This window comes from Pipistrellus hanaki (assembly GCF_964339955.1).
Source record: "Pipistrellus hanaki genome assembly, chromosome: 9".
NCBI lineage: Eukaryota > Metazoa > Chordata > Mammalia > Chiroptera > Vespertilionidae > Pipistrellus > Pipistrellus hanaki.
In genome coordinates this window covers 12,335,138-12,348,552 of record NC_140511.1, presented here as the reverse complement: position 1 = coordinate 12,348,552, position 13,415 = coordinate 12,335,138, and the positions used below count along the sequence as shown (strand labels likewise).

At 44.6% G+C, this 13,415-nt stretch overlaps 1 protein-coding gene across 4 annotated transcripts in view; it reads right to left on the bottom strand.

Moving 5' to 3' along the window:
• Positions 1 to 7,102, bottom strand: part of USP28 (ubiquitin specific peptidase 28) — a 65,934-nt gene extending 58,832 nt beyond the window's left edge. For all 4 annotated transcript variants that reach the window (XM_084893567.1, XM_084893569.1, XM_084893568.1 and 1 more), the window contains exon 1: positions 6,943 to 7,102. In XM_084893567.1, coding sequence (XP_084749693.1) covers positions 6,943 to 6,999 — 57 coding nt within the window. In that variant the 5' untranslated portion in view covers positions 7,000 to 7,102. The remainder of the gene's footprint in view (positions 1 to 6,942) is intronic.
• Between the last annotated feature and the right edge of the window lie 6,313 nt (positions 7,103 to 13,415).

The window sequence follows — 13,415 nt, the reverse complement described above, 5'->3', positions numbered from 1 at the left end:
GTGAGGACTGACAACAACAAAAGAAGAGGATGCAGACACATATTCACGCCAAGAGGGAGAGGAACTGAAAAATGTCCTTTCGTCCATGAGGAATGCAGCGGCTAAGGTCTGAATCCTATCCTCTATGTGTGTAATAAAACTTGTTCAGAAACCTGGGCTTCCTAGGTGGCATTGGGAATAGAGGTGGCATCTGGTCCATTATCTGGTTGAGACTCCCTCCTGGCGCACAGTGATGTGAGGCATGGTGGTGGCACAGAAAGAAGCAGCAGACAGGCAGTACTGACAATGGGTTTTAATCATAATTCAGTAAGCTCGTGTATGTCAGAAGAAAAAAAAAATGGGCAACGGATTTGAATAGACATTTTTCCAAAGAAGATATACAAATGGCCAATAAGCATATAAAAAGATACTTAACATCATTAGCCACTAGGAAAATGCAAATAAAAACTACAATGAACTGTGTGGCCAGTCTGACTCAGTGATTAGAGCATAGGCCCACACACAGAAGGGTCACAGGTTCAATTCCCAGTCAAGTGCAGGTACTCAGTTGAAGGTCCAATATCCAGCCCAGTCGGGTCTGTCAGAGAACATGGGGAAGGCAACCAGTAGATGTGTTGCTCTCACATCGATGTTTCTCTCTCATTCCCTCCTTCCCTCCCTCCACTCCTCTCTCCATTCCACTCTCTCTCTAAAGGTCAATGGAAAAATATATTGAGTGAGGATTAAAAAACACACACAAATGAGATACCACTTCACACACATGAGAATGGCCATTATAAAACAAAGAAACAAAGAACAAAAATAAAAAATAAGTGTTGGGTGAGGATGTGGATGTGGAGAAACTAGAACCCTAGTATATTCTGGTGAGAATATAAAATGGTACAGCTGCTGTGGAAGATAATTTGGCAATTCCTGGGGCAAAATGTTAAACATAAAGTTACTAAATGACCCAGCAATTTTGTGTCTAGGTATATACCCAAAAGAATTGGTAACAGATACTCAAAAACTTGTACAGGAATGTTCACAGCAGCACTATTCATAACAGCCAAAGGTTGGAAATGTCCACCAATGGAAAATGGGATAAAGTAGAGTACACAGAGTAGAATATTACTCAGTTATTGAAAGAAATTAAGTACTGATAGATGCTATAACTTAGATGAATCTCAAAAACATTATAAGTAAATACAGCCAGAACAAAAGGTCACATTGTATGATCCCATTTATATGAAATATCCAGAACAGGTTAAAGCAGAAATAGAAAACAGATTGGCATTGCCAGGGGCTGGGGAATGGGGAGTGACTACTTAGTGAATATGGGGTTTTTTGGGGTGATGAAAATATGTTGAACTAAATAGAAGTGGTGCTGCACAATACTGTGAATATACTAAATGTCACTGAGTTATACATTTCAGTTAATTTTATATGTATTTCACCTCAATTGAATAAAGATTGAGAGATCTGTGTTTGCTGCTGTACATGCACAGGCTATACACACACACACACACACACACACACACACACATACACACACACACACACACACACACCAAAAAAGAAAAAGAACACTAGGAAAGTATTAACTTGGGCAGTAATGTTAAAAAAATAAAATATTTGTTTAGGACAGTGGTCTGCAAACTCATTAGTCAACAGAGCAAATATCCTAGGAGAAAATTACCTGTGCTGCAGGGTTTGGTTTTAAGCATTAGCTGTGTCACTTTGCAAATTCTACTTCCCAGTCATACTAACTTTTACTAAATGGGGTTGCTATACATAGGTTCAATGACAACATATGTTGAAGTGCTTCATAAATTGTCAAGTGGTGGTCAGAAAGCTTGGCTTTAGAAAGGACGAATGGCAGTGGGGGGAGTCCATGGCTTTAAGTCCCAGCTCTGCCACGTTTACATGCGATAAGGAGGCAATCGGACTTCAGCTGAAAATCTCATATTAGGCCCTCATTAGCTATACTAATATCTGAATTTGAGTTTCCTCATCAGTAATAAGGTAATAATTCATACCTTGCAGGGTTTTTGTAAATATTAGAAATGTACAGAAAGTGCTTAAGGCAGTAACTGGCGAATGGCCAATGCTATTACTACAAGTATATATCCCCTGGCCTATTATAATAAGTATGGGAAAGCAGCTATGCAGCAAATACTTATTGGCTAAGGAAGCTGACATACAAGCATTTCCAAAAAAGAGGGGTAGACTAGTACAAATGCAATCAGGGAACCAGTTAATAAAAGGACAGTAACAGCCAAGAAAACAAACAGGTTAGCCCATAGCAGAGAAGAAAGATGAAAAAACAGAGAGGGCCAAAGGAGGAGAGCTCAGGAAGTAAGGCAGCCTTAAATTAAATGCCAAAATAAGTATCAACAAACAAGTGGCAATAAGGAATCATTGCAAATCAAAGCATGAGAATGGGACTCCAGGGGTACTTGACTAACTAAAGGAAATGGTAATAGAAATAACTACTTAAAGACCACTGATTTGACCAGAAGGTGGTCAGTCACTGGTTAATTCCCACAGTCTGTTTCATTTGCTAATGACAAATACTAAAAGACTTCTACTGGTAAGGCTCTGGTTAGGCAGCCTGGGGCATGCTGATAACCTGAAACTACTCACTGCCCTACAGTCTAGCCTTCTGCTGCAGGCCTCTCTGCAATCCCCTCTTCTTGTGGAAGCCTAGGCTGGTCCCCTCGGCTGATTCCTAACGGGGCTTTTGTACAACCTGTTGCTTCTACCTCACTGTGGAATCTGGCAACCAATTTGCCTCAGCCTCAGGGCTATGCTTTCTATTAGCCAAGAGCTATTACACTGTAACTGGAAAAACACTTTAAAAAAGAAACAGGGGATTTAAAACCTGTTCAAAATGTAAATAAAAGGAGGTAGACAGGCAATAGCTGGACAGGGCAGAAGAGAATTTTGTTGCTCTCATTTTATTTGAGGGTTGGGGATATGTATTCATAGCGAATGGATTTGTTGGAAGTCTGTGGAGTAGGACCGAGCTTGCTCAAGTTTATCACCCAGGAATCTTGTCAAAAGGTAGTTTCTGATTCAGGAGGTCTAGGGTGGAGGCCCAGACAGTAGGGTGATGATTCAGAGAGCTTGCTTATCTCCTTGGTAACAACACTCCCACTGTGGCAATTTCATGCTACCAAGCAGCGTTGGGAAGAGATGTATACAATCAGGGGAGACACAGTAAAGCAGGGGTCCTCAAACTTTTTAAAGTGGGGGCCAGATCACGGTCCCTCAAAGAGCTGGAGGGCCGGACTATATGAACTACTAATTCCTACTGTAACACCTTGGCTGCGCTCACTGCCCAAAAAACCTGGCGGGCAGGATCAGACTCCCTTGGGGCTGCATGTGGCCTGCGGGCCGTAGTTTGAAGACCCCTGCAGTAAAGGCTGGCTCCAGCACATCCACATTGCTGCGTTTCTAACAGACACAGGTGATACAAATGCTGCTGGTCCATGGACCATATTTTGTGTCTAAAGGGAGAAGATAACAGCAAAGGGATTAGGGTAGGATAAAGGAGATGTGAGATGATTTGGGAGAGATAGCATCTAGATCAGGGTTTCTGACATTTTGACAAAGCTCAGTGTTATTGACATTTTGGGCCAGACAACTCTGGGTTAGGGGGTTATCCCTTACATTGTTGGATGCTCAGCAGCATTCCCAGGCTGTTACCCACTAGATGCCTGCATCCTCCTCATCCGATAGTCACAATCAAAAAGGTCTCTGGACAGCTGAAACTGGTTTGGCTCAGTGGATAGAGCGTTGGTCTGCAGACTGAAGGGTCCCAGGTTCGATTCCGGTCAAGGGCATGTACATTGGTTGCGGGCACATCCCCGGCGGGGGTGTGCAGGAAGCAGCTGGTTGATGTTTCTCTCTCATCGACGTTTCTAGTTCTCTATCCCTCTTCCTTCCTCTCTGTGGAAAATCAATAAAATATATTAAAAAAAAAAAAAAAAAAGGTCTCTGGACACCAGTGATCTAGATTCATCTCTAACAAATGAAGGAAGAAGGAATGGGTACCACTTCTGCTAGAAAAGAGACATTGAAGAGGGGGGGGGGAAAACACCAAGCCATGAGACAATGAGCTCTCTTTAGACGTGAGCAAGCTCAATCAAATAGGAATAAAAGGTTATCCGTTTAGAAAGAGTGCAAGGAGGATTGACAGTTTAAAATTCCAGAAAAGTTCTAGGGAGTAATAGAAAGAATGAGTCCAACAACAAAGAAGTAGAATCAGGGATATCTTTGGCTCTTGGGAGTCCAAATTGCCTGGGTTCAATACCACGTACCAGCTGGATAACCTTGAGCAAATTATTTAACAAATATAAGCCTTCTCATAAGAAAACTTCCTAGAGTAGTCGTAAGTACTGAAATAAAACATGGTAAGTTCTGAGCACAAGGTCTGGTACACAGTACATGCTCAATGTTAACTACTACTATCAACATCTTTTATTTTCCTTGAAAAATACCTGCTTCACTTGGCTATTGCTTTAAATTTCTCTGATGAAACGAAACACACGGAAAGATCTGCGGCACTATTTGTTGATGTGCTTTATAAATACTACACTCATTGTGTAAGCAGAAACTTTGTAGCTGAGGAGGCATGAGAGTTGAAGACGCCAACCAAGCATTCATCTACTGATGCTCCAAAAATCGCAATGAATGGGGCAAGGTAAAAGGGAATGAAAAGCCAATAAACCCAGGGAGAACACGTTAAATTTTCACTGCAGCTGGCAGGTTTGCATAGAACTCCAGTTAGCACAAAAGAGGTGTGATGAACCCTAGCACAGCCGCCAACAACGATAGGTTTATAAGAACAACCTGACTTCAAGTTGTTCATCCTACGTAACAGTGACTGTTGCTGCTGGGTTTTTATCTAAGTCAAGAACTGATTACAATACAGAATCTATAAGTAATCCCTTTAGATCTCAAATAACATTCTGCAGTGTGGAGGAGTTACAATTATCACAGTGTTCTCTTTTAGGTTTGAGCAGGTACTGAAAAAAACCTATTTCCAGAGTTCTCCATTTTCCCCTTACTAAAATTCTTGGGAGGTTAAGGTGGGTTCTGACTGTCCCGTGACCGGCCAACAAGGCATGGGAAGCACTCGGGTTTAAGTGGCTCCTCAGTGTCTGCGGAGGAACAATTAGAGATTCTCCAAGGGAAATGCAGAATGCTATGGAAAATTCAAAATGACGTCCATTCCAACATGAAACTTATCAAGATGAGGGTATAAGATCCCCATATAAGATTCCGTCAAAATTCCATCAAGATTCCATCAACCCAGCCTGCTGACGCCAAGCATTTTACATCATCAACAAAAGAATGCAAAAGGGCAAACACTATCAAGCATACCAAGCTTATCTGCCTGCATGGGGCGAAGCCCCGGGAAGAACAGTTAATGTCATCACCGCACAGGGCGCCAGGAGCCAGGGCACTCCGGCCAGCCACAGCCACCGGATGCCCACGCTCTCCAAAAATAGCGATGACTTACGAACAAGTGCTCACCAAACCCCTCACAGGCAACAGGCTCAAACAGACAGTGATGGGTGGTGGTCACGCCTCAAACTGTGGCAAAGGGGAGTGAAGATGCCTATGGTTAGCAGGCACGTGGCCTCAACTAACAGGAGTCCTGAGAAATGTAAATAACTTGCTCTCCCTTAAAATAGTCTCTTCTCTAAATCAACTGTCTCAAAACTAAGATCCCGTGTCCCCCCCCCCCCACACACACACAACTGTTTTCAGTCACTGCCCTAAAAACGGATAGATTTGATCTCTGAAAGTAGAGAAATCCTGACTTAGGTGGGGTGCCGGCAGGCCCTGGGGAACACCTGACAATGCTATTTCCATTAGAAAGCAGCAAACTTCTTCCATTTCGAAGCCCAGGGCGCGGAGGTCTCTCTTACTCCAGAAGCTCTAGAGGAAGTGGGTCCACCTTCTACGCTACCGGCCTCTGAGCGCATGAAAAGAGGAAAAAGGTATCAAAAGGCTTCCGGCGGCGTGGAGGCATCTGACGGCTCTGTGTTGTGAATATTTTATGAAATTCCTCGCTTCCCAACTCGCCTCTGGATACTCGGCACAAGTTTCCCATATTGCCTTGTTTAGGGGGGGGGGGGGGGGGCGATGAGGAAGCGTGAGGTTTTAGCATTTCGAAGTCACATTAGAAGACATTCTCAAATTGCTCACTTTCAGGTGTCTGTCTGCCTTTGGGTTTCCCCCCAAACCAGCGTTCTCTGCCTCTCACCACCTGAGCCAGGAACCCCAGAGCTGCTTGGATCTTCTCCTCCGACCCCAGAACAGGAACACGCCACCCTCACGCCTCCAGCTGGGGACTCGATCTCCCTCCTCCGGACCCGGCGGGGCCCGCCACCCCCGCGGCGGGCGGGAGGGAAGGAGGGAGAGAGGCGGCTCCGGGAAGCGAGGCTGGCGGCGAGGGCGCGGGAGGGTCCCAGGACCCGGCCTCGCCCCGGGGCTGCCAAACGCCGGGCTTCCAGTGAACTCTCCCGGGGTGAGCCTCTCTGAGGCAGCCCCGCCCCAGCGCAGATTTCAAAATAGAAACAAAGTGCAAAGACCACCGCCGCCGCCGCCCCGGGAAGCTCCGCAGCCCCGGCTGCGGCCCGGGGCGCTCCCCCCCGGACACCGCGCTGCAGACAACACAGCCCCGCGCCCGCCTTCAGGCTTCGTGTCCCAAAACACCTAACGCCCCCCGTTCCGCGCCGGAACCCCAAGCCCAGGACAGACTCCAGCCTCCTCCCGAGCCCCTTCCTTCCCGGCGCTCGCCCGCACCCACGCCCACGGCCTGGGTCCGCGGGGAGCCCCTCGCAGCCCCCGCGCCCAGCCCGCAGGCCGCCGCTCCCGCCCGGGCCCCCCACCCCTCCTCTCCGACCCCGAGCCCGCCTCGCCGGCGCCCCTCGCCGCCCCGGAGCCCACCGGGCCGCGGCCATCGGCTCCTCCGGCCGCGTCGTCCTGCTCCAGCTCCGCAGTCATGGCCGGGTCACCGGCCTCCCGCCACCGCCGCCGGCGCTGCCTCGCAGGAGGAGGAGGAGGTGGACACTGTGCCGCCGCCACCGCCGCCGCCTTCGCCCCAGCGCGCGCCGGAGGCCCCGCCCACACGCCCCGCCCATCACCCGCTCCGGTCCCGCCCCCTCCTGAGCGCGCGCCGGGCGCTCTGCGTGCCCGCGCACAGCCGGCTCGACCCCAGCGTCGGCCACGTGACCTAAGCCCCACCCACAGCTAGCGGTCGGAGTGGGCACTCGGGGAGGTAGCGTTCTTGGCGGAGGTGCCCGGGACGTGGTTTTCGGGCGACTGCGTCTGCGTCCCGCACTCCTTCCCCGTCCTCTGCTTCTAAAACGTGCTCATTTCTAGGACCTACTCCCCGCTCAGTTTTCCCCTCCGAGGAGGGAAAGCTGCTCCCCAATTTGGGACCCTGTCTAGGGGCAGCGTAAATAAAGGGTTTCCCATCTGGCCAAGTAGCCATTCCTAAGTCCAGCAGCACAAAAAAAATATTAATCATCTTTTAGAAAAGGAGAGACAAGTTGAATGAGCGGCCTTCCTAAACTTAACCAAATCTCTGTTCACTGGTGCCCAGCGTGGTGCCTAACACTGGCATGGGCATGGCCATGGGCATGGGCAGTATGGACAGTAGCCACTCGGTGTTCTGTTACCAAAAAGGATAGGGTCGAGGGAGAAGGGGTTGCAACTCAGCACCTACAGACCCGGCCAGCCACGAGCACACGCGGCGCTGCTGCCTGGATGGAAAGGAACTGAACAGGGGGGAAGAAGTGAAGGAGAGAGGCGTTTGCAACCATAGAGGCTGATGTAAGCCTAGTTCTTTCTGCAGGGTTCTCTGGATGGCCAAGGTGGAGCGCTGGTTCCAACCCACAGTCCCTCCCACCTATCTTGTCACTCTAAAGTCTTAATCCAAATATGCATCAGGAGCAAGTGCACAAAAACCCTTCTGGGACCCAAGTCCATAAGTCTAGAGCCTATGTGTTTTTCGATGTATCGCTCCAGGTCTTATATTCAAGTCTTTAATACTTTATAAGTTAATTTTTGTGTATGGTGTCAGTGGCTTCCAATTTTCTCAACACCCTTGTATGGTTGGAAGTTAGGGAGTGTGATACTTTTGTACTTTTTTTCTCAGGGTTGCTTTAGCTTATTGGGGTCTTTTGCAGTTCCATATAAATTTTAGGAGTATTTGCACTAGTTCTGTGAAAAATGCCACTGGGATTTTGATGGGGATTGCATTTTGATGGGGAAAGCAACTGTATGTTGCTTTAGGCAATGTGGCCATTTTAACAATGGTAATTATTTCAGTCCATGAACATGGACTATTTTGAGAGTACTATGTTAAGTGAAATAAACCAGACAAAAGAACAAGAACTGAATGGTTACACTTATATGTGGGAAATAAAATTAAAAAAAAATTTTAATATATATTTTATTGATTTTGTACAGAGAGGAAGGGAGAGAGAGCGAGAGCTAGAAACATAGATGAGAGAGAGTCATTGATCAGCTGCCTCTTGCACACCTTGACCGGAATCGAACCTGGGACCCTTCAGTCCCCAAGCCAACGCTCTATCCACTGAGCCAAACCGGTTTCGGCATAAAAAAAAATTTTTTTTAAACCTAGATACAACAAAGGAATGGTGGTTACCAGAGGGGAACGAGGGTAGGGAAAGGTTAAAGAGGGTCAAGGGGGCCGGATACAAGGTGTCAGAAGGAGACCTGCCTTCACGTAGTGGGCGCATGATAGAGTGTACAAATGTTGTAGTATGAGGTTTTACCCCTGAAATTTACATAATGTTATTAACCAATGTGACCCCAATAGATTTAAAAACAATAAAATAGAAAAAAATGCTTAAGTTGTCAAATTTTAGATTTTCTGGAGTTCAAACTAAAGTTTTGTAGTGTTTTGTAAGTTTGAGCCAGATGCTTATGCAGATAGCGTGTTAAAGGTAAGGTGCCCTCAACTGAGTTTTATTTTGAACAATTTGTTGGGAATTGTAACTACTGACCATGTTTCACATTCACACGTATAGGCCAGTGGTCGGCAAACTCATTGGTCAACAGAGCCAAATATCAACAGGACAGCGATTGAAATTTCTTTTGAGAGCCAAATTTGTTAAACTTAAACTTCTTCTAACGCTACTTCTTCAAAATAGACTCACCCAGGCCATGGTATTTTGTGGAAGAGCCACACTCAAGGGGCCAAAGAGCTGCATGTGGCTCACGAGCCGCAGTTTGCCGACCACGACACTAGGCACACTTTTGGCTCTCCAAAATCTATGCTTAGGCTGGGAGTAAAAGCACCTCTTTTCTTTAGGGGGTCACTGCTTTTACCATTGCCCTGATCCTAGCCCCAGGCAGCATTCGTGGCCTTCCCTGTGCTCCCAGCATTGGCATTGTTGTTCGAGTGACTGTGATGTTTCACTGGCAGGTTTTTCCAGTCTGCATGTGACCCCACCTGGTCTGAGGACACAGCTGAAGCTCCCATGGGAGAGCTGATTACTCGCAGAAGCCTGAACTAGGACTAGCGATGGATACTTCTTTCGCCTGGAGCTACAGGGGCCCCCTTTCCCGGACAGGGAACTTTTGAAGAGATCAGAATCTTCCACATTCAACAGGCTGTGTTTTTGTCTAATGGTTGTAAGACTACTTTTTTGTGGCTTTACCCCCTTTCATTTTTTTTAATGAGTAATCGAAACCTAGTGTTCATGGCCTCAACCTTGGGGGTCAGAGCAAAACAAGTTGATTTCTTAGTTTAGCTTATTTGCAGCCTTGCATACTTGTACATTGCTAGAAAGCTCTATTTTTGTGTGTCTTTAGCATGTCTCTGGAACCACTTATTTCATCTTTGCACATTTGTTATAGGAAATTGCTTATTTATTGTGTGCAAGTAGGTGGAGACCTATTACACTTACTTATGAAAACTTCCTTGAAAGACCAGTGAAGACTATTTATACTCATGTCTCTGAAAGGGATATGTACAGACCATGTGGTAAATACTGGCCCCTGAGTTTTGATTAAGCAGCTTTCTGCTATGTGGTTTCAAACAAGACTCCATATTAATAAATTTGTCCTAATCAATTTGAGGGCTATAGCCCCATGGGGTTTAACCACCAGCTGGTCCTGGACATGGTAATCAGATAGAGACACCCAGTCCCAGCAGCGTATTTAATGAACACTCTACGTCAGTGCTCCGCCATCAGCTGGCAAACTACATGGTGATCAAATAACAAAAGTGGGTATCATGGAACATACGCTGTCACCTCAGAAAATCCCTTCTCATTCCTCTTTAAAACCCATTTATGAAGGCTTCACAATAATTACGTCTTTAGTTGATAATCATTTCAAGGGTATTCAGGAAAATATAATATTAATATGGAGCAATAAATAGTTGACCTATTGAAAAGGGGGAGTAATTTTCAGAGTATTTTCCTAAGGAAGAAATTGAATTATGTTTTCCTTTCTTAGAAAACTTTTTGTCCCAAGGCACAGTAATTTTCTGAGACAGTGTATTTATAGTTCTGCTTCTGATTTATCTCAATCTCCGAATATAGTTTGTATTATAATAAGTTGATCCTATTTCAATGTTGTTGAATGCTTCTGTCAAACTTTGTGGGGTAAGTGAGAAGGGAAGGAAGGAGTTAGCAAAAGAAAAAAGGAAAAGGGGAGGAAAAATGTATACTTGCATTTCATTTGGGCTTCACTCTATTAATAGGTTTTGCCACTGGCTTCAGACCAACTGGAGTTGAAAACTGATGGCCGAGGCTGATTGACAGGAGGGGCTGTTCTCTGAGCCATAGGATCTTTTCCAGGAATGACCTAGACAGAAATATCCTTAAGAGCCAGCTTCTCAGCAGTTACAAAAAGGACCTTTCTTACTACGAGGAGAAAAGGAGAACAGCTTAAAGATTTAGATGATGTATAAGTGTTGGGATTAAATTATAGGTGTTGTTTTTGCTAGTTGGAAAAATCAGTTCCAACCTTCCTGAAATTTGTACAATAGGGAAATATGGTTTTTGGAAATTGATACATCTTACAGTAAAGTTCATTTTTATTTTAGAAGTATTTGACCTGGGTATTCAAAGGGTCTTCTTTAAGAAAAAGAAACAGAAATTAAAAATAATAATTATAAAATGGCAATAAATACATATCTATCAAAATAACATGCCTATGTTCCCTTCCTTTTGCTTCTCTGCTCCTTAACAGTCTACTTTATTACCCTGGCCTGCTCCCCTCTGCTCTAGTGAGACATCTTCAGTGTTTCAACTAAGCCAGGGGATATAGTCTTCAGTCTTCCGTGGAAAGTACACTCTCTGGCCAGAAGGAAGCTGGCTTACATGAACAGAAATCCTGCATCTGGTCCCTGATTGGTCTGTCCTCATGCAAAATCCTCACAGGTTGGTCCAAAAGGCACTGTCCTGATTGGTTGGAATAGAGCTGCTCTGATTGGTCGGATCTGTGCAGCTTTGATTGGATGTGGAAAGCCTCAGTCCTATTGGCTGAAATATTCCAGGACCTCCTTTATAAGGGCTGGCTTATCTGGTAGACACATAGTGCAGGAGTTGAGTGTAGAGACACCAGCTTCTCTGTGAAATGCAATTTGTGTGAGAAGACCCTGTGTAGATATGGCTCCTAGACTCTGTTTTTTATTTTTGTTTTTTAATTTGTTTTGTTTTTGCTTGTTTATTTGTTAATCCTCACCCAATAATTTTTTTTTAAGAGGGATAGAGAGTGGAAGGGATGGGAAGAGAAAGAGATACATCGCTGTGAGCCTGTCCAGCATGGCTCAGTGATTTGAGCATTGGCCTATGAACCAGGAGGTCATAGTTTGATTCCCGGACAGGGCACATCCTGGGTTTGTGGAATTTACCCACCCCCCCCCCCCCCAGTGTGGGGCGTGCAGGAGGCAGCTAATTAATGATTCTCTCATCATTGATGTTTCTCTCTCTCTCTCCCACTCTTCCTTCCTCTCTGAAATCAATAAACATATATTTTTAAGAAACACATAAATGTGAAAGACACATTGATTCAATGTGTCTTTCACATTGGGTGGGGATTGAACCTACAACCCAGATATGTAGCCTTGACCAGGAATCAAACCAGAGACCCTTGTTGCATGGGCTGATGCTCTAACTACTGTAAACACTGGCCAGGGCTGCTCTGTTGTTTTTTTTACATTTGAGCCTCGTTAGCCATCAAGAGGCCTAGTTAGTAGGTGTTATTTTTCCCCTCAGGATTCACAAAGGGTAAAGACAAGAGTATCTTAAAAAGCAGCAAGAGAAAGTGATTAGTTACCTACAAGGGAACTCCCATAAGACTGTCAGCTGATTTCTTTATAGAAAATTTGCAGGCCAGAAAGGATTGGCATGAAATATTCAAAGTAATGAATAGCAAGGATTTATAATAAAAAAGACTCTACCTAGCAGAGCTATCATTTAGAATCAAAGGACAGTTAAAGAGCTTCCCAGACAGGAAAAAGCACCAAACCTGTAGTATAAGAGATGATAAAGATTCTTCTTTAAGAAAAAAGAAACAGAAATTAAAAATAATAATTATAAGCTGAAACCGGTTTGGCTCAGTGGATAGAGCATCGGCCTGCAGACTGAAAGGTCTCAGGTTTGATTCCAGTCAAGGGCATGTACCTTGGTTGTGGGCACATCCCCTGTCGGAGTGTGTGTGCAGGAGGTGGCTGATGGATGTTTCTCTCTCGTTGGTGTTCCTAGCTCTCTATCCCTCTCCCTTCCTCTCTGTAAAAAATCAATAAAATATAAAAATTATTATTATTATTATTATTATTATTATTATAAAATGGCAATAAATACATATATATTAGCATATGGCATTTGTATGTATCTATGCCATATGATTTCACTTATATGCAGAATCTAAAAAGACAAAATAAAGAAGCAGAATACAAAAAGACTCATAGAAAAAGACTCATAGATTCAGAGACCATTTTGACGGTTGCCATATGGGAGGGGAGTTACAGGGATGGGTGAAAAAACGTGAAGAGATTTAGAAGTACAAATTGGTAGTTACATAATTGTCATGGTTGAAATAGTCATGAGATGTAAAGTACAGCATAGGAAATATAGTCAATAATGTAATGACTATGTATGATGCCAGATGGATGCTGGATTTATTGAGGTGATCACTTTATAGTTTATATAAATGGCTACTTACTGAATTAGACATCCAAAACTAATATAACATTGTACATCAATTGAAAAATAAAAGGTATTTTTAAAGGTATAATAAAATAGAAAACTAGAATTTCTGCAATCTTTATTTTTTTCATGTATTTTTTGTTGACTTCAGAAAGGAAGGGAGAGGGAAAGAGAGATAGAAATATCAACGATGAGAGAGAATCATCGATTGGCTTCCTCCTGCACATC